The sequence below is a fragment of the Giraffa tippelskirchi genome, chromosome 13, assembly GCF_054371585.1.
Source record: "Giraffa tippelskirchi isolate mGirTip1 chromosome 13, T2T-mGirTip1v1.2.pri, whole genome shotgun sequence".
NCBI classification, from domain to species: Eukaryota; Metazoa; Chordata; class Mammalia; order Artiodactyla; family Giraffidae; genus Giraffa; species Giraffa tippelskirchi.
The window spans coordinates 112538736-112565057 of record NC_137287.1 but is presented as its reverse complement, the minus strand read 5'-3'; the positions used below and the strand labels follow the sequence as shown (position 1 = coordinate 112565057).

The 26322-nt window shown below is 42.5% G+C and overlaps 1 protein-coding gene across 7 annotated transcripts in view; it reads left to right on the top strand.

The window, feature by feature from the left end:
- Nucleotides 1-26322, top strand: part of PTPRT (protein tyrosine phosphatase receptor type T) — a 1099906-nt gene that overhangs the window by 881997 nt on the left and 191587 nt on the right. For all 7 annotated transcript variants that reach the window (XM_081556965.1, XM_081556964.1, XM_081556963.1 and 4 more), the window contains one exon: nt 7413-7449. In XM_081556965.1, coding sequence (XP_081413091.1) covers nt 7413-7449 — 37 coding nt within the window. The remainder of the gene's footprint in view (nt 1-7412; nt 7450-26322) is intronic.

The following is a 26322-nucleotide window of genomic DNA, read 5'->3' as shown; positions in this document are numbered from 1 at the left end:
GAGTAGAGTGATTTTAAAGACAAGAGGAGAAAGAGTCAAAGAGAAAGTCATCAGTTGCAACTGATATTGATGAGACATTAAGGATGATGCGGTTGGAGAAGTGACTTTTAGAGCTGACCATGTGAAAGCCTATGTTGGCCTTGATGAGAGCAGTCAGACTGAGGGAAGTTCCAGAGCACTAGTGAGTTAAGCCAATTGAGTCTGCATCTAGAGAGAGAACACAAAATACTTTCAGAGCTTGAGTCTAACAGTGACTTTTCTGAATAAATGGCTTGCATTTATAAAATGCAATAAATGACTTGGGAGTTTCATTCCCTAGAGTTGGGGTCAGGGCTACAGCTATTGCCTGAAGCAGGGCCTATTGCCTTCCAGGAAAATCTGATAAGGTTGGTGATGAACACCTATCAGTGAGAAGAACATGCCACCAATAGCCAAGTCTCCTTCATCCTGCAGCTTTACTTTGCCTCTTGCTGGTGACTGCAGGTTTGCAGATTGCAGCATACATTGTTTATTAAGAAGTTATATCTCAAAGGGTAGTCTGTCCCTTTCATGCCTTAAAAGGCATCCCTCACTCATTTTCCTCCAGAGGATGGGCCTGCCAGGTGACCTAGTTCTGATGGTTCTGGGCTGCTCAGTTTCCAGAGGCAGATCTCTGCTTTCCTTTTCCATCACTGGCTTTCTGATTTCTCAGGGTCCTGTTTCAGGTCAAAACAGAATTTCTTCATACAAATTGCTTGGCCTGTTTTTCAAAATATGACTGCTCTATCACCACTGTCTGCCTGTGGACAAGCCAAGAAAGCAGGGCCCCTGACCTCATGGCAAAGACATATTTGCCAACAGATACCTCAGAAAAGAAGGCCATTTGCTTAAAGGGTATTTTGCTTGGCTTACTATCTGAGTAACCCCGGGAAATTTTATTTAATCTTGTTTCACAAGAAAAGAAAAGTGGGGCATTGTGCTATCCATCTCACAGACTTGTTATAAGAATGAAAAACACGATATTCAAAACACGTACCTTAGGGAAAGAGAGCCTTCCTCTTTTCTGTTTTTTTCCTTACTGATGCTTCCAGGGAGTGCCATGCTAAGTGAATGAGCCACGTCAAGGCCAGCGACAGCTTAGGGATCAGGGCACTGGAAGAGCATCATGGGAAACTGGGCTGCAGAGAGCCTAGACTGCGAACACAGTGTGTATCAGCCCCAGAAGCATGGAGGGAGGGGGGAGGTGGTGAAGGACTCTGGGGTCAAGCAGAGCCAAAAAAATGCTTTCCAAAGGTGAGAGGCAGGCAGGATCTTTGCAGCCAATCTCCTGGTTTAAGGTACTAGCATCTCTCAGTTAGATGTCACCACCACCCTCTCCCCAACAACTAGCTTCTCTTGCAATGTAAGTTTGTTCTCTCTACAGCAGCCTCTGCATTTTAAAAAAATAAAAGTCTGAAAATTTTATTCTTGCTTGTTAATCTTTGATAGCTTCTGTTGTTCTTAAAATATAGACCAAAACCCTACAGTCTAAAAGGCTCTACCAAGCTTATGCCTCTAGCTTCATCTGATCTCATTCTCTGAGTACTTCATGATGATGTGAACACCCCAGACTTCTTTATGTCTTTGACTGCACCTCGTGTTTTCCCACTCCCAGGCCTTTGCACGTCTGTCCCTGAGTCTGGGACACCTTTCCGTGATACTTATTTTCCAGATATTAGGTTAAATAGTTCTTGCTCAAGGTGGTAAGCCCTCTCTCATTCCCACCCACATCCTTTGTCATTTTCTGGACACATATATAGCACCCAACACTTCTCTTAATAGTGTTTATTGCAACTTGTAATCAGGTGTTGACTCATGAGAATAGTTATCTGATGTTTGCTGCAAGTATTAGAAAGATAATGTTCGCATGCTTCGTGAGGACGGGGACCATGTCTGCTCTGCTCAGCCCTGTGTATGCAGCACAGTGCCTGGCACATAGTGATCATTCAGTAATGATGAACATTTTCAGTGATGATCATATCAATGCATACTTGTTGACTGACTGACCAAATGAATGAGGAGTTAAGTGGGGGTCCCAGTCTTAGAGAAAAATGAAGGCACAAGCCTAAGAAGATGTGAAAACTGTAGAAAGACTCTGGGGTTAGGGCTAAATCTCATCATATTAGCTGAGACAGCTTAGTCTTAGAGAAGGCAAAAATATGAGTTAGGGCAACTGGGAAAAGTCTTTGAAAATGATGAGATCAGGGCTAAATCCTCACCTTATTAAGTAGGGCCGTCTGATGATACAGTGAGAATTTTATGTATTTCCAGGTACAGGGGCTTCTTGACCAGGTTGGGAGTACAATGTAACCTAAGTCCTCCTGGATAATAGACAGCAGTTCCTATAAGTCCTTCAATTAGATAGCCTATAATTTCAGTAAGTAATTGGAGGATGGATGGATAAGTGGATGGTTGAATGAGTCAGACGTGGACTAGTCTCTAAATGGAGGTTATAAGTAGGTAAGTAGGTATAGGAATGAGGCATTTTGATTAAAAAAAAAAAAAAACCTGTTTGTTGTGAGGTAGGTAATATGATATGTCAATATGACGATGTACTGAAAGAACAGGGACTGCCAGTAGCTAAAACCAGACTCAACATTTGAGAACTGGAAGCAACCTTGGAATATCCCACCTACTCTACCAAAGTGGCCTTCCCCATCCCTCCCTCTGTCATTTGATTAGTGGGAAAATTGAGCCGCAGAGAGGGGTAATGAGCTGCTGTATTGCACAGCACTAGCAGATTTTTTTTTTTTTTTTTTTTGGCTTTTTGGCTCTGCCATGCGACGTGTGGTATCTCAGTTCCTGACCAGGGATTGAACCTGAGCCCCCTGCATTGGAAGTGTGGAGTCTTAACCACTGAACTGCTAGAAAAGTCCCAGCACTGGTAGATCCTTGAGTAGAAGCAGGTCTCAACAGAAGCCCAACAGTTAGGACAGTATATTCTACCCCAAGGTGATATATTCCTGTGTGCAGATTTGCAAGTCTAGAGTAGGAAGCGGAATGTGAGTGAGGCTAAAATAATGGGAACATGAAATTGTCTTGTACTGTGGAGATGGTACAGAGAATACACCAAATGCTTTTTCTTTTTCCAAAGCCTTATATAATCTGACACAAGGAAAGTACTCATTTCCTTTTTATAGAACTGATTGGGTAAATGTCCACAGGCCAGACTTCCTGTGTGATCAGATGCAGAATTTCCAGCGTGTTCCTGACTTGCTTGCTAACAGTTCAATCACCCAGAAGGTCAAGGGAGTGACTCAGGACTTTGTTATTCTGTACCTGATTCTAACCAACCAAGACAAATTATTTATGGAATTAAAGATTTCAGGAACTTGGGAGAAAACAGATATGTCAGCGTCATGTTTGTGAGAGCCGAGGAGAGTTAAACATAATCAGACAAGTGCTCTAGATGATAGAAAACAGTTTAATAGATTCAGGTGGAGGACGTAGTGTTAGGAAATGGCTCACTTTCATGCATGCAGCTTTGGCAGTGAAGATGAGTCTAAGGAGAATCAGAAAGTTCTGCAAATGGTCCAGTGAAGAAGAAGGCAGTAGAATAAACCATTGTGGCTACCCAATATTCCCTTTACTGTGACACATTTTTAAATGAGTTCAGTTCAGTTACTCAGTCGTGTCCAACTCTTTGTGACCCCATGGACTGCAGCACACCAGGCTTCCCTGTCCATCACCACCTCCCAGAGTTTACTCAAACTCATGTCCATCGAGTCCCACAAAAGACACATTAGCCTTCACCTTTGTGGGGAGGAAGTGACCCAGAAGGAGCGTGAAGGGTTTTTCTGAGGTGCTGGTAATGTTGGGTGTTTTGATCTGGATACTGGTTATAAATGTGTGTTCACTTTGTGAAAGATTTGGCAAACTGCATTTAAAATTAGTGTATTTGTCTGCATGTATCAATATGTTATACTTCAACTTCACTGTGCAACCATTTTTAAGATTTAGTGTATTTCCTTTAGGACTTACTTTTTAAATGCTTAGATTGGCATGTTAAATAAAAACTGTGCTTTATTCATTATTTTCTTAATGTGTATTACTGCATGTTATTACATAGGTCTCAGTCATTTTCATTATCAGCCTTATAAAACTCCACTGTGTAGAGAGACCTCCACTTTCTTTACCAAGACTATAGAGTTAGGGAGGTATGTTCCTCTTCATTTTCACTTTTATAAAGAATACTGGAAGCAATGACTTTGAATATAAAGCTTCTTCTGCATTTAAGGTTATTCCATGAGACTAGATTCTTAGATATAAAGAGATTAGGTTGACTCTCTTTAAAGTCTAGACACATATTTACAAATTACCCCCATCAGTGAAGGCCTCACCATATTGCCCATTGCTATATTTAACAATCTTGCACAAAATTGGCAAGTTTCCTGATATAGTACTTGCAAAATCTTTTTTTTTTCTTTGTATTAGTATAAAGTTGGAGATCTTTCTTATCTCTTGGCACTTCACATCCAGCACAATTTATCAGTTCTCTGAATGTCATGCTTTCTTCTTCAGCCATCTCAGTGTCCACTTCATTGACCTTTGTTTAAACCAAAGAACAGACATGGAAGCCAACAGGAGTTGACGAACTTTGTTCTATCTCCAGACATGAAAACAAACAAACAAAAAAATTAGTTTGCTCACTTTTATCATCATTTTTAAGTTTTAACTCATTTGTGACTTGAGCTTTTTTGGCATTTTATTTTTAAATTTTATTATTGGACTACAATTGCTTTGCAGAGTTGTATTAGTTTCTGCTGTACAACAAAGTGAATCAGCTATATGTATGTGTACATTGCCTCCCTCGTATTCCCACCCATTTAGGTTATCACAGAACACCGAGCTAAGTTCCCTGTGCTATTATACAGCAGCTTCCTGCTAGCTAGCTATTTTACACGTGGTAGTGTACATATATCAGTGCTACTCTCCCAGTTCATCCCATCTCATTTAGAGAGTTCTACTTCTTTCTCTCTTCCTTCTGTCTCCTGGATATGTTTTTTAAAGAAAAAGTTTTTCTTGAAATATAAGCACACTTCAAATGAATGTTTCATGTATTTGAATCATAATATGTCATGTTCTTTTAACATTTCTGCATCTTCCATTTTTTTAAATAAAACAATTATTTATTTTAAAAAGGAACACTTTCAGCACAGAAAAAAAAAGAAAAGGAAACACTTGTTCCAAAGAACAAGTCATGTCAACCCAACCTTCTTTCTTTAAGATAGTTCTTGAACTGATTGGGGAAATGCAGTAGACAGAGCATCAGTATCTGAAGTGATTTTGACCCTGTTCTCAAGCTATGTTTTTGGAAAAATACAGCAGTAGAGTCTGAGTTCTTAAGCAACTGAGGCAGTGAGTCACTGTTGCATAACCAACCAGAGATTCTGATGAACAGATGAATGCCAACCTGGAAGAGGGATTCTAGCACATGCCACTGAGTCTGTTATTGGCATTTTCTAGGTTACTACTTATATTATTGATCTGGATAAAGTTGAAAAATCATGTCCGCAAACTTGCAGATAGTGAAGATAATATGGTAATAGGCTCTAGTCATCCAATCAAAGGTGATAATCTTCGACAGTTCCAAGTTTGACTCTGTACTTAAGTTTCATAATAGGACCACATATATATGTAGAAGCAGGCATTTTTTTTTTTTTTGGTGGGAAAGAGTTGCTGACATATTCATTGTGATCAATGAAAATGTGAAATGTTGGCTATGTTATTAGAAGCCCAGTTTAAGTAAGAAAAAATTGAAAGTAGTGATAATCTAGGTGATCATATATTGACAAGACTACACACAGACCGCTTCATGTTCTAGTCCCTTCTCATTAAGAGGGACAAACTGGAGGATGTCCTGGGATGTGCATTAATTTAGTTCAAAGGACTTGAACTTTTATCATGTAAGGAATTGTTGAAAAAGAATGTTAATGAACTTGAGAATGGTCTTTCCGTATCCAGACATCTTTCCTACACAAGCAAAAGCAGACTTTCTGTGGGCTACAGAACAGAATCAAGACCACTAGGGAATCATACTGAGGTTGACAGGAGTGACAGTTCCTAGCATTCAGAGGTGTGTATGGATGAAATAGACTCTGCTGTGGACATCGTCATCGCTTCTCTTCTTGGTTCCTGGAGCACTGCAATTCCTGTGTCAGACTGAAGTCAGGCATGGCCCTTTGACTCTCTCTAGTTGATGGAACCTGAGTCAAAGTAAAAGCGTTACTTCTAATGCCAAGCCTTTAGTTGCCAGTTCTTATTTAACTCATCATCATCCCTTTCTTCAGCCTCAGTGAACACTGAAGCATTATATTAAAATGGAGGTAGCAGCCTTGGTCTTGGAGTGGCTACGATGATGACAGTATCCTCCAGCTACCACCATCAGCTCCCCCTCAGACCCACCATACTCCTATACTGGACATGTTGTTTGAGTGGAAAATAAACCTTTGCTGTTTTTAGCCCATTGATTTCATGGGTTTTATTACTTCTGCATACCCCTGACTAAGGCTTCTCTGTTGCCTCAGATGGCAAAGAATCCACCTGCAGTGCAGGAGACACAGGAGATGCGGGTTCAATCCCTGGGTCAGGAAGATTCCCTGAAGAAAGGAATGGCAATCCACTCCAGTATTCTTGCCTGGAGAATTCCATGGACAAAGGAGCCTGACGGGCTATAGTCCATGGGGTCGCAAAGAGTGGGACAGACTGAGCAACTAAACTAAACTAATCCTGACTAATACAGTGCCTTCAAGATGCAGTGGTTCTTTACATGTGGGCATTAGCAAGACAAGCATTGTATTCTGCAGATGAAAACTGCAGTGAGGTATTACCTCACACTGGTCAGAATGGCCATCACCAAAAAGTCTACAAATAATAAATGCTAAAGAGAGTTACAGAAAAGGGAACCCTTTTGCACTGTTTGTGGGAATGTAAATTGATATAGCCACCATGGAGGACAGTATGGAGGTTCCTTAAAAAGCTAAAAATAGAACCATATGACCCAGCAATCCCATTAAGCTTCTCAAAGATGCCCTTGATACCACCTACTAACCCATGTAACTGAGTGAAGCACACACATGCCACAGTGTACTCACTTAGTGTTATGGTTATTGTTCTGTGCTGGGCAGTACTTATGAAGTGATTCTGTCTGGGGAAGAAGCTGATAAGGTGATGAGAGCCAGGAAGTGGAAGTAACACTAGTGTGAAAATAAATGAAGAAATAGAATTAAAAGGTGATTACCCTGGAGGAAAAACATGGAAGCGAAAAATATTAATTATAATTAAAAATACAAATGCAAGCCTATATATGCAAATATGTATACATATATTTTTGTATATATTAAAATACCAAACCCACAGCAAATTAACTGGAATCTCACTTTTGTTATTCACAGGAGACCAAAATCAATTGTGTCCGCCTGGCTACAAAAGGTATGTTGGCATGCGCTGTCTGTCTTCAGCTATTGAAGTACTTCTCTCTGTAGCAACACAGGAAAATTTTAGGCAACAGTGACTAAAAATAACAAGAAAGGATTGTTATTTTCACTGGAGTCATTTGCATTTAGGTATTATTATATACGTATATATATTAATAACACAGTGCCTAAAGCATAGGACGAGCTCAAAACATATTTGTTTAGTTGATGGATGGATGGATGTGCAGACTGGTACATTAATCAGTGGTAAATATAAATTTACTCAAATATTCTTCCACTATATATTTTCATTGTATTTGAGTCTATGTTTATGTGGGTATTTTTTTACATATCAATTAGACCAATCTTCTGGTTTTGTATTTTATTCAGTTGCCACATAGCTTTCAAAAATGAAGTGATTAGTGTTAGTGCCTTCTATAATGAGAAAACAAACACTGCATTGTTGTGTAGTTGGCATTTTCAATACTTACCCCCAAAACTGCGGCGGCATTGTTCAGGCTCATTGCTTTCTGTTTCCCTAATTATTATTGAATTGCCTGGCTGTTTCAGTTGGTACATGTTTCTGTTTATTACTCCTTAAAAAAAAATCAATGAATGGTTTGTTATCATTTAACCTATTACAAGGTTGAATGGTTAGAAATCAGGTTTATCTTTTTTGTTATAGAGCTGATATTTTTAACAGCTCTCCTCCCTGTATAAACACACCAAAACTGGGCAACTCATTCTATTCCCTGCATTTATTGACAGCATATATGGTTTCATAGGTTACTTCCACAGCAATGAAAAGCTATAAGTAGGTACGTAATGATAGACATAAACTATAGACAAAGACAATGGCTCAAGTATGTATCTACATATGTGAATACATACACGCAAGCACACATAGCGGAAAACACAGGGGGAGAGAGGAATATTTAATGGTTATGTGACAGAATATGCACCCAGACCTATCACCCATTAGTTTCATAGCTTTGAAGAAAGGCGCATCAGTTTGTAGACAGCAGAGGGAAGATGCAGGGGGAAAAAGACAAGCAATCAGGGCTCACTGTGATAAGAACTCACTCTGCTCTCGCAGAAGTCAGGAGAGGTCGGCATGTCCCTAATGTGTTTTCTCTCGGGAGCTCAGGCTTCTGGACAGAAAGAGATAAAATACTGCTTGTGAGGCAAGGAGAATTGATAGCCTGCAAACAAAAGGGGCACGAATTATGGGCCTCAGCAGAGTTTTCCTCGGAAGAAAACAGATCATCTAGAACGAAGACCCTTATCCATGGGCTAGCACTAGAGCTCTGGTCTCGGGGCCGGACAGCTCAGTATCTGCAGCAAGCCCCAGGAGCGGGCAGGAAACGTACAGAGAAACCTTCCCTGTGATAGTAAGCTCCATGGTGCCCTGCTAGCTTCTCACCCCTGGACACGGGAGAGGCTGTTGGCAGTGCCGTCCCCTGCGGGGGTTGTGGGGTTCTAAGGACAACCCCTGAGACATAAAGCCCTCCTAAAAGGGAGTTTGTTGAGTTGTACGATATGAACTGGGAATTGAGAACATGTGATCAGATAGGCAAAAAGTATCTCTGGGAGCTTTGAGAGAGAATATTATTTGGTTATTTATTTTTGGCTGTGCTGGGTCTTCACTGCTACACGGGCTTTTCTCTAGGGGTAGTGAGTGGGGGCTACTCTCTAGTTGCAGTGCGCAGACCTCTCAATACAGTGGCCTCTCTTGTTGCAGAGCATGAGCTGGGTCTGTGCACGGTCTCAATAGTTGCAGTTCCCCGGCTCCAGAGCATAGGCTCCATAGTTGTGACGCACGGATTTTGTTGCTCCACAGCATGCGGGATCTTTCTGGATCAGGGATTGAACCCATGTCTCCTCCATTGGCAGGCAGATTCTTTACCACTGAGCCACCAGGGAAGCCCTGAGAGAGAATATTAAAAGTATATGTTCTTGGCAATTTCAGGACCCACCGTCCACATAGATAGCACACCATACCACGTTTCTCCAGGTTCCGTTGCTGATCTGTGAGATTAATGTGAGCTTTAAAGAACTAAAGCGAAAGAGCTGTCTACTTCTTCTTAGCATAAGGATTTCTCTTCTTGTTTGATGTTTAGGATACAACCTGCCTTTAGTGGAGTGTTGCGTGCATGTGTCAGATGTGGCAGGTGAAAGGATGGGAATGCATTCATGAGTATGACTACCCAGCTGGCCATGCCCAGGCAGGGCTCAGAGGAGTCAGGAGTCAGATGTGGATTCCAGGCTTGTATGCCTTTGTTTTCCAGTGCAGTGAGGGTCATCACCCCAACCAGAGAAGCAGGCTCTAGCAGCTGTTGACAGTAGGGTAGAGAGCTGGGTAGTGCAGAATGCCAATCTCCCGCAGGTCAAGGAGCATCACATCAGATAAATAAGCAGGATGCTTGGTGATGCAGAGAAAAGGCAAAGTGAAGGAAAACTGTTTGATCAGTGTCTACTCTGTCCCCTTGGAGCATCCAGGGTCAGCTGAATGAGAACCCTATCTGAATTTATACCCTGCCCATGGGGACTGTGTATCAAGGAACTAAGTCCAGGCATCAATATTTGACCTATCCCTTTCCTGATGTTGTCAATCAAATTTCCCTCTTTACAGGTTTGCTGAAAATACTCTTCTTTTTAACAGAGGAAAGTATGATGGTGGGAACCCTGCAGATAGTGAGGGTATAGCAAGTTCCAGTGACAGATTCCATGGCCCGTCTGTCTCCCTCAAAGCTCCTCCACCTCTTTATCATTATGGCATTTTCCTCATGGGTCTGCCAGCGGGGAGCCAGCCTCTGGAGTGTGGTCACATGGGCAGGCTTGAGGCCAGTTCTTTGGCGATGAAACAACTTTCTGATGTCCTGTTCCTGACCCCAGTGACTCCAGACAATGTCTGTGGTCAGCTGTGCGAGTCCCATGGAACTGGGAGGGCTGCTACTCAGAATAGAACAGCCTGAGCTGTTCGGGGTCATTCTGACCTGACCGGAAACCCAGTGCATCTTCTATCAATATTAGATAGAATCCCTGGCTCTAGCGTGCACCTCTAACCCTGGTCTGTCTGTGATGTCACTGTTCGTCACCCAAGCTCTAATGAAGCACTGCCCAGTCTGGAGGTCTGCAAAGCCAGGGACCTGTGTTAGTTTTCAGCAACTGCAGAGTTCCACAAACTAAGTGGCTTAAACAAAACATAATTTATTGTCTCACACTTCTGAAGGCTAGAAATCCAAGATCAAGATGTCAGCAGGGTTGGCTCCTTGGAGGGTGTGAGGCAGAGTCTGTTTCATGCCTTTTCTCCAGCGTCTGGGGGGTTTCTGGTCATCATTGGTGCTCTCTAGCTTGTAGATGCCTCACCTCCTCTCTGCCTTCGTCTTCGCATGGTGCTCTTCCTCTGCGTGTCTGTCCAAATTCTCCCCTTTTGTATGGACACTAATCATATTGGATTGAGGGACCACCTTACTCCAGTATGACCTCATCCTAACTCAACTAATCACCTCTACAAGGACCCTATTACCAAATAAGTTCACAGTCTAAGGTTAGGACATTGACATACAAATCTGGGGGGAACTGAATTCAAAGCCATAACCGGCCCCGTGCAGTTCGGGGCAGTGTCCACATGGTTCCCAGTGAAGCCTCTCACTGCTCACCATTCACAGTATGACCCCAATAGTCTTGGAGGGTGTGCAGGGAGTAGGGGCCAGCCCTGCCAAAGGGGGCCCTAGAGGCAGGCTGAGGTCCAGATGTGGCTCCGGTTCCCTGCAGAAGCAAAGCAAGGCTGCCTCAAGCAGTGGCGCTGCTTAATCTATGAAAGGATCCCAGGGCAGCGGGTAAATGCAGAGGGCCACCCCTACAAACCAGATGCTGGGTTTGTGGCAGCAGGACCCTTCCCAGACCCCACATGGTGGTGGAGCATCAGGTCCTGGGCAGGGCCAGGCCTCCTGGGATAGGTGCCAGCCCTGCTGCTGTTGAGAGGAGCTCTGATGAGGAACTGCTTGGTCCTTGCCACTGATTTCCCAAACACATTTGCCCATGGCAGGAAGTTCCTGGCACATCGTTGTCCCTCGAACAATACCTACTGAGATGAGGGCATGCATTTGGTCAGCATCTCACTGCAGCAAGACTCAGAGATCCTGAGGGTCTTACCCCCCCTTCCTGAAACTCAGAAGCACCCTATTTAAAGTAATCCCAGGACTTCCCTGGAAGTCCAGGGGTTAAGACTGTGTGTTCCCAATGCAGGGGGCACAGGTTCAATCCCTGGTTGGGGAACTAAGATCCTGTATGGCACACAGGGTGGTCAAAAAATTAAAAAATAAAATGAAGTCATCCCCATTTACCCATTCATTGGAAGGACTGATGCTAAAGTTGAAGATCCAATACTTTGGCCACTGATGTGAAGTGCTGGCTCATTGGAAAAGACCCTGATGCTGGGAAAGATTGAGGGCAGGAGGAGAAGGGGATGACAGAGGGTGAGATGGTTGGATGGCATCATTGACACAGTGGACATGAGTTTGAGAAAACTCTGGGAAATAGTGAAGGACAGGGAGGCCTGGCGTGCTGTAGTCCATCGGGTCTCCGAGAGTTGAACACAACTTAGTGACTGAACAACATAATCTACCCATTCACAGAAAATTTTTTTTTTTTTTTTTTTTTTTTTTTTTTTTTTTTTTTTATAAATTTATTTATTTTACTTGGGGGCTAATTACTTTACAATATTGTAATAGTTTTTGCCATACATTGACAAGAATCAGCCATGGGTTTACATGTGTTCCCCTTCCCGAACCCCCCACCCACCTCCCTCCCCCTCCCATCCCTCTGGATCATCCCACTGCCCCGGCCCCGAGCCCTTGTCACATGCATCGAACATGGAATGGTGCTCTGTTTCACATATGACAATACACATGTCTCAATGCCATTCTCCCAGAACGACCCACCCTCACCTTCTCCCTCAGAGTCCATAAAATTGTTCCATGCATCTGTGTCTCTCATTCTGTCCCGCATATAGGGTTATCGTTACCATCTTTCAGATTCCATATATATGCATTAGTATACTGTATTGTTGTTTTTCTTTCTGGCTTACTTCACTCTGTATAATGGGCTCCAGTTTCATCCATCTCAGTAGAACCGGTTCAAATGTATTTTTTTTAATGGCTGAGTAATATTCCATTGTGTATATGTACCACAGCTTCCTTATCCATTCATCTGCTGATGGACATCTAGGTTGCTTCCATGTCCTGGCTATTGTAAACAGTGCTGCGATGAACATTGGGGTACACGCGTCTCTTTCAATTCTGGTTTCCTCGGTGTATATGCCCAGCAGTGGGATTGCTGGGTCATATGGCAGTTCTATTCCCAGTTTTTTAAGGAATCTCCACACTGTTCTCCATAGTGGCTGTACTAGTTTGCATTCCCACCAACAGTGTAAGAGGGTTCCCTTTTCTCCACACCCTCTCCAGCATTTATTGCTTGTAGACTTTTGGATAGCAGCCATTCTGACTGGTGTGAAATGATACCTCATTGTGGTTTTGATTTGCATTTCTCTAATAATGAGTGATGTTGAGCATCTTTTCATGTGTTTGTTAGCCATCTGTATGTCTTCTTTGGAGAAATGTCTGTTTAGTTCTTTGGCCCATTTTTTGATTGGGTCATTTATTTTTCGGGAATTCAGCTGCAGAAGTTGCTTGTATATTTTTGAGATTAATTGTTTGTCTGTTGCTTCATTTGCTATTATTTTCTCCCATTCTGAAGGCTGTCTTTTCACCTTGTTTATAGTTTCCTTTGTTGTGCAAAAGCTTTTAATTTTAATTAGGTCCCATTTGTTTATTTTTGCTTTTATTTCCAATATTCTGGGAGGTGGGTCATGGAGGATCCTGCTGTGATTTATGTCGGAGAGTGTTTTGCCTATGTTTTCCTCTAGGAGTTTTATTGTTTCTGGTCTTACGTTTAGATCTTTAATCCATTTTGAGTTTATTTTTGTGTACGGTGTTAGGAAGTGTTCTAGTTTCATTCTTTTACAAGTGGTTGACCAGTTTTCCCAGCACCACTTGTTAAAGAGGTTGTCTTTTCTCCATTGTATATTCTTGCCTCCTTTGTCGAAGATAAGGTGTCCATAAGTGCGTGGGTTTATCTCTGGGCTTTCTATTTTGTTCCATTGATCTATATTTCTATCTTTGTGCCAGTACCATACTGTCTTGATGACTGTGGCTTTGTAGTAGAGTCTGAAGTCAGGCAGGTTGATTCCTCCAGTTCCATTCTTCTTCCTCAAGATTGCTTTGGCTATTCGAGGTTTCTTATATTTCCATACAAATTGTGAGATGATTTGTTCTAGTTCTGTGAAAAATACCATTGGTAGCTTGATAGGGATTGCATTGAATCTGTAGATTGCTTTGGGTAGAATACTCATTTTCACTATATTAATTCTTCCAATCCATGAACACGGTATATTTCTCCATCTGTTTGTGTCCTCTTTGATTTCTTTCATCAGTGTTTTATAGTTTTCTATATATAAGTCTTTTGTTTCTTTAGGTAGATATATTCCTAAGTATTTTATTCTTTTTGATGCAATGGTGAATGGTATTGTTTCCTTAATTTCTCTTTCTGTTTTCTCATTATTGGAGTATAGGAATGCAAGGGATTTCTGTGTGTTAATTTTATATCCTGCAACTTTACTATATTCATTGATCAACTCTAGTAATTTTCTAGTAGAGTCTTTAGGGTTTTCTATGTAGAGGATCATGTCATCTGCAAACAGTGAGAGTTTTACTTCTTCTTTTCCTATCTGTATTCCTTTTATTTCTTTTTCAGCTCTGATTGCTGTGGCCAAAACTTCCAAAACTATGTTGAATAGTAGTGGTGAAAGTGGGCATCCTTGCCTTGTTCCTGACTTTAGGGGAAATGCTTTCAATTTTTCACCATTGAGGATAATGTTTGCTGTGGGTTTGTCATATATAGCTTTTATTATGTTGAGATATGTTCCTTCTATTCCTGCTTTCTGGAGGGTTTTAATCATAAATGGATGCTGAATTTTGTCAAAGGCTTTTTCTGCATCTATTGAGATAACCATATGGTTTTTTTCTTTCAATTTGTTAATGTGGTGTATTACATTGATTGATTTGCGGATGTTAAAAAAACCTTGCATTCCTGGGATAAAGCCCACTTGGTCATGATGTATGATCTTTTTAATATGATGTTGGATTCTGTTTGCTAGAATTTTATTAAGGATTTTTGCATCTATGTTCATCAGTGATATTGGCCTGTAGTTTTCCTTTTTTGTGACATCTTTGTCTAGTTTTGGAATTAGGGTGATGGTGGCCTCATAGAATGAGTTTGGAAGTTTACCATCTTCTGCAATTTTCTGGAAGAGTTTGAGCAGGATAGGTGTTAGCTCTTCTCTAAATTTTTGGTAGAATTCCGCTGTGAAGCCGTCTGGTCCTGGGCTTTTGTTTGCTGGAAGTTTTCTGATTACACTTTCGATTTCCGTGCTTGTGATGGGTCTGTTAAGATCTTCTATTTCTTCCTGGTTCAGTTTTGGAAAGTTATACTTTTCTAAGAATTTGTCCATTTCTTCCAAGTTGTCCATTTTATTGGCATATAGCTGTTGGTAGTAGTCTCTTATGATCCTTTGTATTTCTGTGGAATCTGTTGTGATCTCTCCATTTTCATTTCTAATTTTGTTGATCTGATTCTTCTCCCTTTGTTTCTTGATGAGTCTGGCTAATGGCTTATCAATTTTGTTTATCTTCTCGAAAAACCAGCTTTTAGTTTTGTTGATTTTTGCTATGGTCTCTTTTGTTTCTTTTGCATTTATTTCTGCCCTAATTTTTAAGATTTCTTTCCTTCTACTGACCCTGGGGTTTTTCATTTCTTCCTTCTCTAGTTGCTTTAGGTGTAGAGTTAGTTGATTTATTTGATTTTTTTCTTGTTTCTTGAGGTACGCCTGTATTGCTATGAACCTTCCCCTTAGTATTGCTTTTACAGTGTCCCATAGGTTTTGGGTTGTTGTGTTTTCATTTTCATTCGTTTCTATGCATAATTTTATTTCTTTTTTGATTTCTTCTGTGATTTGTTGGTTATTCAGAAGCGTGTTGTTTAGCCTCCATATGTTGGAACTTTTAATAGTTTTTTTCCTGTAATTGAGGTCTAATCTTACTGCATTGTGGTCAGAGAAGATGGCTGGGATGATTTCAATTTTTTTGAATTTACCAAGGCTAGATTTATGGCCCAGGATGTGATCTATCCTGGAGAAAGTTCCATGTGCACTTGAGAAAAAGGTAAAATTGATTGTTTTGGGGTGGAAACTCCTGTAAATATCAATTAAATCTAATTTGTCTATTGTATCATTTAAAGTTTGTGTTTCCTTGTTAATTTTCTGTTTAGTTGATCTATCCATATGCGTGAGTGGAGTATTAAAGTCTCCCACTATTATTGTGTTATTGTTAATTTCCCCTTTCATACTTGTTAGTATTTGCCTTATATATTGTGGTGCTCCTATGTTGGGTGCATATATATTTATGATTGTTACGTCTTCTTCTTGAATTGATCCTTTGATCTTTATGTAGTGTCCTTCTTTGTCCCTTTTCACATCCTTTATTTTAAAGTCTATTTTATCTGAAATGAGTATTGCGACTCCTGCTTTCTTTTGATCTCCGTTTGCATGGAATATGTTTTTCCATCCTTTCACTTTCAGCCTGTGTGTGTCCCTAGTTTTGAGGTGGGTCTCTTGTAGACAGCATATATAGGGGTCTTGTTTTTGTATCCATTCAGCAACCCTTTGCCTTTTGGTTGGGGCATTCAACCCATTTACATTTAAGGTAATTACTGATAAGTATGATCCCGTTGCCATTTACTTTGTTGTTTTGAGTTCGTGTTGAAACATCCTTTCTGTGTTTCCTGTTTAGAGAAGATCCTTTAGCATTTGCTGGAGAGCTGGTTTGGTGGTGCTGAATTCCCTCAGCTCTTGCTTGTCTGTAAAGCTTTTGAATTCTCCTTCATATCTGAATGAGATCCTTGCTGGGTACAGTAATCTGGGTTGTAGATTATTCTCTTTCATTACTTTAAGTATGTCCTGCCATTCCCTTCTAGCCTGAAGGGTTTCTATTGAAAGATCAGCTGTTATCCTTATGGGGATCCCCTTGTGTGTTATTTGTTGTTTTTCCCTTGCTGCTTTTAATATTTGTTCTTTGTGTTTGATCTTTGTTAATTTGATTAATATGTGTCTTGGGGTGTTTCGCCTTGGGTTTATCCTGTTTGGAACTCTCTGGGTTTCTTGGACTTCTGTGACTATTTCTTTCCTCAATTTAGGGAAATTCTCAACTATTATCTCCTCGAGTATTTTTTCATGGCCTTTCCTTTTATCTTCTTCTTCTGGGACTCCTATGATTCGAATGTTGGGGCGTTTCATATTGTCCCAGAGGTCCCGGAGGTTTTCCTCATTTCTTTTGATTCTTTTTTCTTTTTTCCTCTCTGCTTCGTTTATTTCCATCATTCTATCTTCTACCTCACTTATCCTATCTTCTGCCTCCGTTATTCTACTGTTGGTTCCCTCCAGAGTGTCTTTTATCTCCTTTATTTCATTATTCATTCTATATTGATTCCTTTTTATTTCTTCTAAGTCCTTGATAAACATTTCTTGCATCTTCTCAATCTTTGTCTCCAGGCTATTTATCTGTAACTCCATTTTGCTTTCAAGATTTTGGATCATTTTTATTATCCTTATTCTAAATTCTTTTTCGGATAGATTCCCTATCTCCTCCTCTTTTGTTTGGCTTTGTGGGCATTTCTCATTTTCCTTTACTTGCTGAGTATTTCTCTGCCTTTTCATCTTGTTTAGATTGCTGTGTTAGGCGTGGCCCTTCTGTATTCTGGTAGTATGAAGTTCCTCTTTGTTGTGGAGGTTCCTCACTGCGGTTGGGGTTGGACAGGTGGCTTGTCAAGGTTTCCTGGTTGGGGGAGCTTGTGTCGGTGTTCTGGTGGGTGGAGCTGGATTTCTGCTCTCTTGAGTGTAATGGAGTGACCAGTATTAATTTTTGAGATGTCTATGGATTTGGTGTGCCTCTGGGCAGCCTGTATATTGATGCTCAGGTCTATGTTCCTGCGTTGCTGGAGAATTTGCGTGGTATGTCTTGCTCTGGAACTTATTATCTCTTGGGTGGAGCTTGGTTTCAGTGAATTTATGGAGGCTATTGGATGGTCTCTTATTAATTAATGTTTCCCCTGGCTTTCAGTCTTATTCTTGCAGTAGCCTCAAGACTTCTCCTTCCATACAGCCTCAATAATAAAACTTTTAGGTTAATGGTGAAAAGATTCTCCACAGTGAGGGATACCCAGAAAGGTTCACTGAGTTACATGGAGAGATGAGGTGGGGGGGGGGTGGGTTGTAGTGACCAGGAGGGGAAGAGGGGAATTCAAATGTGGAGAGAGCAATCTAGCCAGTAAGCACTTCCCTCTGTGCTTTCCACAGTTTGGAACCCTCAGAGTGATTCACAGAGATACATAGAGAGGGGGGAGGAAGGTAACAGAGGTGAGCATGAGTAGAAAGGGAGGAATTAAGAGGGGAGAGAGAGATCTGGGCAGTATGCTGTTCCTGAAGTGTTCTCCGGTACCCAGAACACCCTCAGAGATTCACAGAATTGGGTTGAGAAGAGAAGGAGGAGGGTGGGAGATAGAGGTTCCCTGGGGGAGAAGAAAGAGCATCAATAGGGGGAGAGAGTGATCAGGCCAGTGATCACACTCCTGAGTAAAAATGGGTCCTAAAGATTGGGTTCTTAAATGTACAAAGTTGATATCAAATATGTAAAACACAGATTAAAAATCTAGAGTAGAGGTTAGACTCTTATAAAACTTACAATCTAAAAAAAAAAAAAAAAAAAAAAAAGAAAAAAGGGAACAGTGTAAAAAGAAAAAAAAACAGTAAAACAGTAAAAAAAAGAAACAGTAAAAAAATGTAGAACAGGAAAAAAACATTAAAAAAAAAAAAACACAAAAGGTATAAGATATATGTATGTAGTTTGCTTCAAAAATAGGGTTTTTTTTTTTTTTTTTTGCAAGTTAATAGTGGGTTATGAAAATGAAAGTTAAAGGTGTAATAGAGGGCTTGAAGAAAAAGGAAAGAAGAGAAAAAAAAATTTTTTTTTTTAATTAAAAAAAAAAAAAAATTAAAAAAATTAAAAAAAATAATAATAGTAAAAAATATATATATCCCGGACTTTCTCTGGAGCTGTTGTGAGCAGTGTGGGATCTGCTCAGTTTTAGATAGATCCTTATTCCTGCTTATACTTTTCAAGATCTGTAGGTCCTTTTTAATGCAGTCGGTATTAGCTACAGGGATCTTAATCTGTTGGCCTGTCCCTTCCAAAGCACTTCCCTCTGTTTATTTGGCTTCTGTTTGGAGATCTCTTCAGTATCTAATTTCCGCCCTGCAACAAAGCGGTGGAGGTGATCTCTTTAGGTTCGCTTGTTCAATCGTGCTGTGGGGAGGAAGGAACACTGCAATTCTGGCGTGTGTGTGGTAAGCTCGCAGTGTCTCGGCCGCACTGGGTTCGCCCCCGCTCACGGCGTGTGTGCTTTCCCCGTCTACCCTGCTCAGGCTTCAGGTTACTCGGCCGGGGAGCGGGCCCTGAGCTGCGTGCACTTCCCAGGACTAAGCCGCTCAGGTTCAGGCTCCCGGTTACTCCACAAAGGCGCAGACTCGATTTTGCCCGCGGCTTATGCCGTTCCCAGTCGGAGCTGCCCAGGCGGCCAGGAGTTTGGCGAGGGCGCTGTCCCCTGTTGGGGCGGTGCGGCTTATCACCTCCCTGGTCCCCGCCTCGGTTTACGGGCGCGCCCGGCTCCGGTGTGCTTTGTGTCGGTTCTGGGGAGCTGGTCTCTGGCTGCGACCCTCCCGGCTGCTGTCGACCCTCCGGGATCTCAGGCAGTCTTTGCTTAAAAAACTGGGAGCCTGTTTGCAGTTTGGTAGGGGGTGCCCTCTCTGGAGCCGAGTTTGCCCCTTTCCGGCTCTGGCGGGCCCCGCCTGCCCGCTGTGTCCGGCGGGGGATGGCGCGGTCCGCAGCCGGCTAGCTCTCCTCTGGTATCGCTCAGTCCTTTGTTCTGTGAGCGGGCCGGCAGTGCCTTAGAGTTGGGCTTTTCGCGGGATAGTTCTCTCTCTCGCTGTCCCACAGTTTAGGTTACTATCTCACGTTAGCTCCCTCAGATTGCCCTCGGGGCACTCGGGCCCGGTCCTTACCCTAGGCAATGCCGCCCGCTCCTCTCCGTTCAGCCCCCACTTGCTGGTGGCGGATGATGCGAGCGTCTGGGGTTCTTTGCTGGGAGTTGCTTTCCAGAAAATTTTTGAATGTACTTACTGCCTGTGGTTTGCTGATAAACCCGCTCTTTGGAAAAGTCTTTTATTTGTAATCTTCGCCCATTTCTAGGGTGTAAATATCCCCACAAATCCAATATCAAGTTATTGATGGCTTAACAGCTGGCTTATAAGAATGTCCTGAATTTTCAGCAACATTTCTTCTGTAGCAAGCTGATGCAAGCCAGCTCCAGCACACCAAAATCTCAGATTGTTATGAGGACCGAATGATAACATAAATATAAATGGATTTTTATTTGCTGTAAATTGTTTTGGAAATTTTTAGAAAATCATGACTGATGACCATTATGTCTCTCATGGTTAGCTCACTCACTGAGCACCTATGAGCCAGGCACTTTGTAAGGAACAGGGGATTTTCAATGAACCTGCAGTCTTGCTTCCTATCCTCAGGAAGCTCATAGTCTAGTGTGGAAACAGACATGAATGATCGTAACAGACAGTGGTGGAGTTACGACTGTGATCAGTGCCTCTAAAGAGAAGTTAGATGTGCTGAGTGAGGACAGGTGGCAGCAGGGCTAACGCTCTGGGACACCCCTGGGGCTCACTCCTCTAAGATGGGTGCATGTGAGAGACTGTGCCCCCTGGTCCCGTCCCCACCCCTTCTCAGCCACCCCTGGGAACTGAGTCATATTCAGCGCGAGGGTGGCATTTGAGAAGCTAGCTGACTAGTTGTGAGAGGAACCACACTCTTGGCCCAGACTCCCTGGGAAGAGCCAAGTCCCCTGTGTTTACAGAGTCTGATGGGTGGATTCACACACCACCAGGGGGCAGTATTTATTTATAGAGCTGGGGCAGAACCTCCAGCTGAAGGCGTTGCTGAGGGACTGTGGCCTGGAAGTTTGTATTCAGTTCAGTTCAGTTCAGTCGCTCAGTCGTGTCCGACTCTTTGCGACCCCATGGACCACAGCTTGCCAGGCCTCCCTGTCCATTGCCAGGAAGTTTGTATTAGCTGCTAGATTTCATGCTAGGATTAGGACAGGTTCATTTCAAAAGCCTGGAAGGCAGTCTTTTTCACTGATGGGGTGAGGAGCTTGTGTGCACAGATTCACATTCTTCTTTACCTTGTTCCTCAGCCGGGGGTTGGCTGTTACTAACCTTGACTGCATATTGAGAGAAATCAGAGCAGGAGTTCAGCCCGTAGTGGGGAAGAGGAATTTATCAGTGAACAGATGAAGAATGGGAGCATCTTAAGGCAGATTCCCGAAAAGCAGAGCCTGAGGCAGGGTTTTGGTTGCATGGGATGTATTGAGGGAGGGCTCTTGGAGGAAATCTGTAAAAGCAAGAGAGAGAAGGCTCAGTGAGAGTCTATTGTCAGACAGAGTTAAGTCTAGGCTAGATCCCCGGTAAAGTGTAAATTTCTCCAGTTTTTCTGCTCTGAGGCGAGAAGATCAGAATTTCTGCCTCCTCCCCCATCATAATCAGTCCTTGGCATTTCCTTCCTTTACCCTCTCCTTCCCCTCAGGAAGACGCTCAGGTAGCTCCAGAGGAAGTGGTACCCCTCGCACAAGTCTCCAGAGATAGGAGTAACAGTGGTAGAGGTAGGGATCAGCTGCATGACCTATAGCCCCCACTAATGAAAAGACCAGGCAGGCTCTGCTTGGATACCTATCATGACGGAGACCTCACTACTCCCCCAGGGAGTATCTCCCACCATTGGGCATTTCAGTTGCAGGGAGCCTCAGTATCAGGGGTTCAAACTGGCTCCCTCTTATTTCTTCCATTCAGTCTTTGGGGGCCAATCTGCTCATGAATCTGCCTTTTCTACTTCCAGAAAATAAACTTTGCCTCCTCGGACTTGTTCCACCTGCCCCGGTTGGGTTCCATCAAGTCCTTGCTAGTCCACTGTCTTCCCTTGGGAACCTCTGTGGCTGCCAGCAGGCAACCTCACTCCCTCCTTCAGGCGCCAGCCTTCAAGGCAGCACAGCTGGCTCCGCAGACTCCCGCTGGGTGCACCCAAGTGGCAGTTAGAAAAATCAGCTTTGATTTGATTTGCAAACTGAGCCGAGTCATTGAGACAAAATAAATCCAGAAACCCATAAAGCCATTTGCAGAGTTGCTTTTGCAGAAGAAAGTCACAGTTTTAATCTGGTAAACACTCTCTAACGATCCCATTAAAACAACCCCCTCAGAGCAGGTGCTGAAAGCCGAACTCCGGGATAATGAAGCATGAGATAAGGGGCCAGTGTCACCGATAGACCCTTGGTGCCTTGTGGTGGTGATGATGGACTGAAACCATTGTCCCACAGCAACAGGAGGCGGGGGTGATAGTCTTTTGTAAACGTGGCTTCTTTTTATAATGGCTAAGCCTTTGGTAGAACATTTCATCCAGCCTTTTCTCCCCTCTCTTCCTAATAGATTCTTGCCCCTGCAGGGACAATAAATAGCCATTTTCCAGTGAGATATCCTCATTTCACAGATGCTAAGACTGGGGCCCATGAGGGGAGTGATGTGTCCGTGGCTTTTTTAGCTACAAGCATAACCTGCCACAGGTGATATGAGAACCCAAATGAGATGTAGGCATTGTCTACTATCAGCTAGGAAATATCCACTATCTGCCCTCACCACCCCTGTTGATCCAGTTCTGTATGGAAAGTTCTATTTTATATAAAGCTTCCTCAAGAACTTGCTTGAAATAATGCCGATTCAGAGATACCTGGATTCAAATCCCACTCCAAAATTTACCTATTTGACCTTGGACAAGTCATGGCCTCCAGGAGTCACTTTTAGGCCTAAGATCATTAGTTCTTCCCCCTGATTACTTGGGATAATGCACATAAAAGGTCAAGAACAGCATAGATGATCCAGTTTGAGCTTCCTTTCTTCCTTCCTTCCTGAGACCTGAAGACCCAGCTACTAAGCATATGTCCTTTTTCTGCTCTTCCCCAAGAAAGAAAACCAAAGCCTGAACCATAGTCGCTTCTCATACAAATCAAACAGACTCAGGCTGGATTCAAAATGCAGAAACTGAGAGGAGACAGCAGTGATGCCGGCCTTGGCTCTGAGCACTTAACCTCTTCATCTACAGGTCATTGTGTTTCGGTGGGATCCTGCAATAATATTAGCAATATATATATATATTATATATTAGCTATATATATATATATATAAGCAATAATAATAGCAATAATATTCTTGCATTGACTGAGTGTAAGATTTTGCTCATGTACTTGCTGACCTTTGACTCTGGCACTTTTCCTCCTCTTGTCATCAGCCCAGCAATTTCAGGGGGAACTCAGAATCACAGGGTGCTCAAATTTAGCTATGGCAGCTGGAAGTAGGGACTGTAATGAAGGATCACTTGTGAGAGGCTAGAAAATAGTGAGCACATCTATTGGAAAACTCTTGGTTATTGTTCAGTCCTTAGAAATCCTGCCAGACTTTCAGAGGAGAAAGCCCACATGTGTGTTTGGGGGTCAGGGCAGGGATAGGAGACGAATTTCCCATGCTTGGACTTCTCAGAATTACTTGAGTGTAACAAGGTCTCTTTGTCCCTCAGGCTTCTTTGCTCCCCCCTGCCCCCAGCATCTTCTAGACCCTAAAATGCCAATGGAATGGTGTGGATTTTCTTAAAGGTTATGTGACAAGATGGAATAAAAGGATTATATCATGTGTATATCATAAAAGAACCTAAAGAGGACCTTTTAATATCCCAACTCTTTAACATTTTTCTTGCTACAACAATGGGTACATCTCTCTAGTGTTCTCTGTCCTTGCCCTACCTTTTACTCTCTAGATTTGCTCAAAACACCTCCTTCCTCCCCAGCACACAAATGCATTCCATACCCCACTCAGGAAAGCAAAGCTAGTACATAGAGTCCAGAAAACGGAAGCCAAGACCAGTGCTTGTCCTTCAAGCATGTCCCTGGGGAGTCTTATTTCATCCCTCTAAACCTGAACTGAGAATGATCTACTTAAGACCTGAGACACCCAAGTTGATTTTAGCTCAGATCTGACTTTCCAAAGTCATTGCATCTTACAAAAGGAATTGTGGGCCTTTTAAAATGAGAGGTCAAGGAAAGGGAAAAAAATGTGGTTAGATTAGCGGTGAGGACTAGAAATAAAAAAGAATTAAGTTCCATTAGCGTGTTCTCTGATGGTTCTTCAATGGATTGTTGGGGGTATTAGCAAAAATTAACCACCTATTATATGCAGTCACAGGGCTGTGTGTTCACCTGAGTCTACAATGCAGTGATAGAAGTAAATCCTGTCATGTAGTACACACTAAATGAATAGCAGTCATCATTATTACCCCGACTTAAGGAATGAAGCTATGTGAGCTCAAATGGGTTAAGTGAGGAACTTAAGGTCCCTCAGAATTGCCGCTCAGATATAACGCCAAAGCTCATGGTATTTCCGTGACACCATTTTGAATCCTGTCCATACTACAGACTGAGATTTTACTAGCCACTGTTAGGGTCTTCTGTCTCCTATTTGTTAACCACTTCCCATGCCTCTTTTCCAGTAATGGCTGATAATAGAACCTTTAGGTGTGGTGGATCTTTGGCCTGTCTTCAGTGGTGTCCCAGCTAAGTCCTGGGATCTGGAGCAGAAGGTGAGGTGCCTCAAGGAGCCCTCTACTTTATTCACTTCTGCAATGTATTGAAGCTAATAAATCAAAAAGTTAATTTATTTTCAAGTTTATCTGGTCCAGTGCCATCTTTATCCCATTAGCATCTCTTTCCACTCAACATTCATTGCTTTAGAAGGAAAAATAATCAGAAAGGAAGCCTGAGGCACTCAGTATTCAGACCTCCTTCTTCTTTACCTGGTCTCAGTGTTCTCATTAATGGCCGGCATGTATACATATGAACAAACCCTGGAAACTAAAGATAGAAGGTTTGTGAATCTTCCAGCAAAAATGCCATACCATAGGGGGACCGGGCAATAGAGGAGAAAGCAAGGGACTTCTATCTTTTGTTCTGCTGGATTAGTCAGGAGAGGCTAGGCTTTGCTGCAACAACAACTGAATACCTTAATCTCAGTAGCTTAATGCCACAAAGATTTCTTTGTTTTCATGTCATCTAGAATATTAGTGGCCTCAAAGGGGACCCCATAGGCCTCAGAGGGGTAAGAATAAATATGGAGATGGTAACCTGGATCTTAAATACCTCTCTCGGAAATTACTCATGACTCTTCTACTTTCATGGTGACTGAGATTCTTTCATTTGCCTAAGGGTATATGGGCCAGGCACCAGTAAATACCAGTTATCTCTAGCGCTAAATATACAACTCCTTTTCCTATTGTTCTTCCTTTTGTGTCCTGCCGAGACCAATGATCCATCACCTCTGCTACTCCACCCACTGGGAAAACCTTGCCCCATCCCCGTATCCAGGTATACTTCTGTTCCTACCCCTTGTACCTGAGCATTCCCACTAGGCAGAGTTGTAGCCATGCGTGGTAGAGTGGGGAGGCTTCTCTGGGTCTGCCAACCAAAGACTTTAACTGTTTTTCACTTAATCATTGAAAGAACTTCACGAGACCTTGGATTAGCTAAAAAGTTTGTTCAGGTTTTTCCGTAACATTGTACAGAAAAACCTGAACAAACTTTTTGACCTATGCAATATTTTTTTATCACCCCCATTTTATAGGTAGAGATATTGAAATTCAGAAATGTGTATAATTTTCCAAGTGACACAGCTAGTAAATGAAAAATACTAAGCTAGGATATCATTTATCCATTTAGTTTTGAGTGCCACTTAATATTGGTATGTGAGCCCTCGTCCCGTAGAGGTTAAGAACTTTAGATTTGGACAGTCTTTGACTCTAGACTAGAAAAGGTACTTAACTGCTGTGTGTCTCAGTTTCCCCATCTATGAAACAATCATAGTGACACCACTAACTTCATGGGTCTAATTAGGAATTTAATGAGCTAATGCACTTACTGCATTAGTGACATGCCTGGCTAGTAACAGGCACGCAACAAGCAGTAACTAGTGGGAGAGCCAACCAGTAGTAATTCTGTCAGTCCACCCAGATAAAGGCTGTGGTGAAGGTAAATTCAGGACACAGCAGAAGCACAGAGAAGAGAAACATAAGTCAATGTAGGGTGTGGGTTCCCAGGTATGTGGTCACTGAGACAAAGCTTTGAAAGATGAGTAGCAATTATCGTATGGAACAAGGCTGGAAGAAAGAAACAGAAGCCTTCTGGCTGAGGAAGTGGCACATACAGATGACTGGCGGTGAGAGAGGTAGCCATTGAACTTGAGGGGGATGAGGCAAAGGAACCATGGCTACAAAGCCAGTGTGACCAGAGGAGGCTGGGAGCAGCGAGAGTGGAGGCTGGAGGGCTGAGCACGGCCAGGACATGAAGGACTCTGCATCAGCCCCATGGCGTATCAAGGAACTGTGATTGTCCCGAGATAGTGGGAGCTCTGTGCGGAGCGTAGAGGGCTGCCTGTGTCACAAAGGCCACCCTATTACGGCTTAGGAAATGGGTCAGAAAAGGGAGACTGAGGCAAAGACAAGAGTAGATCCAGCGAAGAACAGGCAGGAGGCTGCTCGGAGAGGCCAGATAGGAGCGT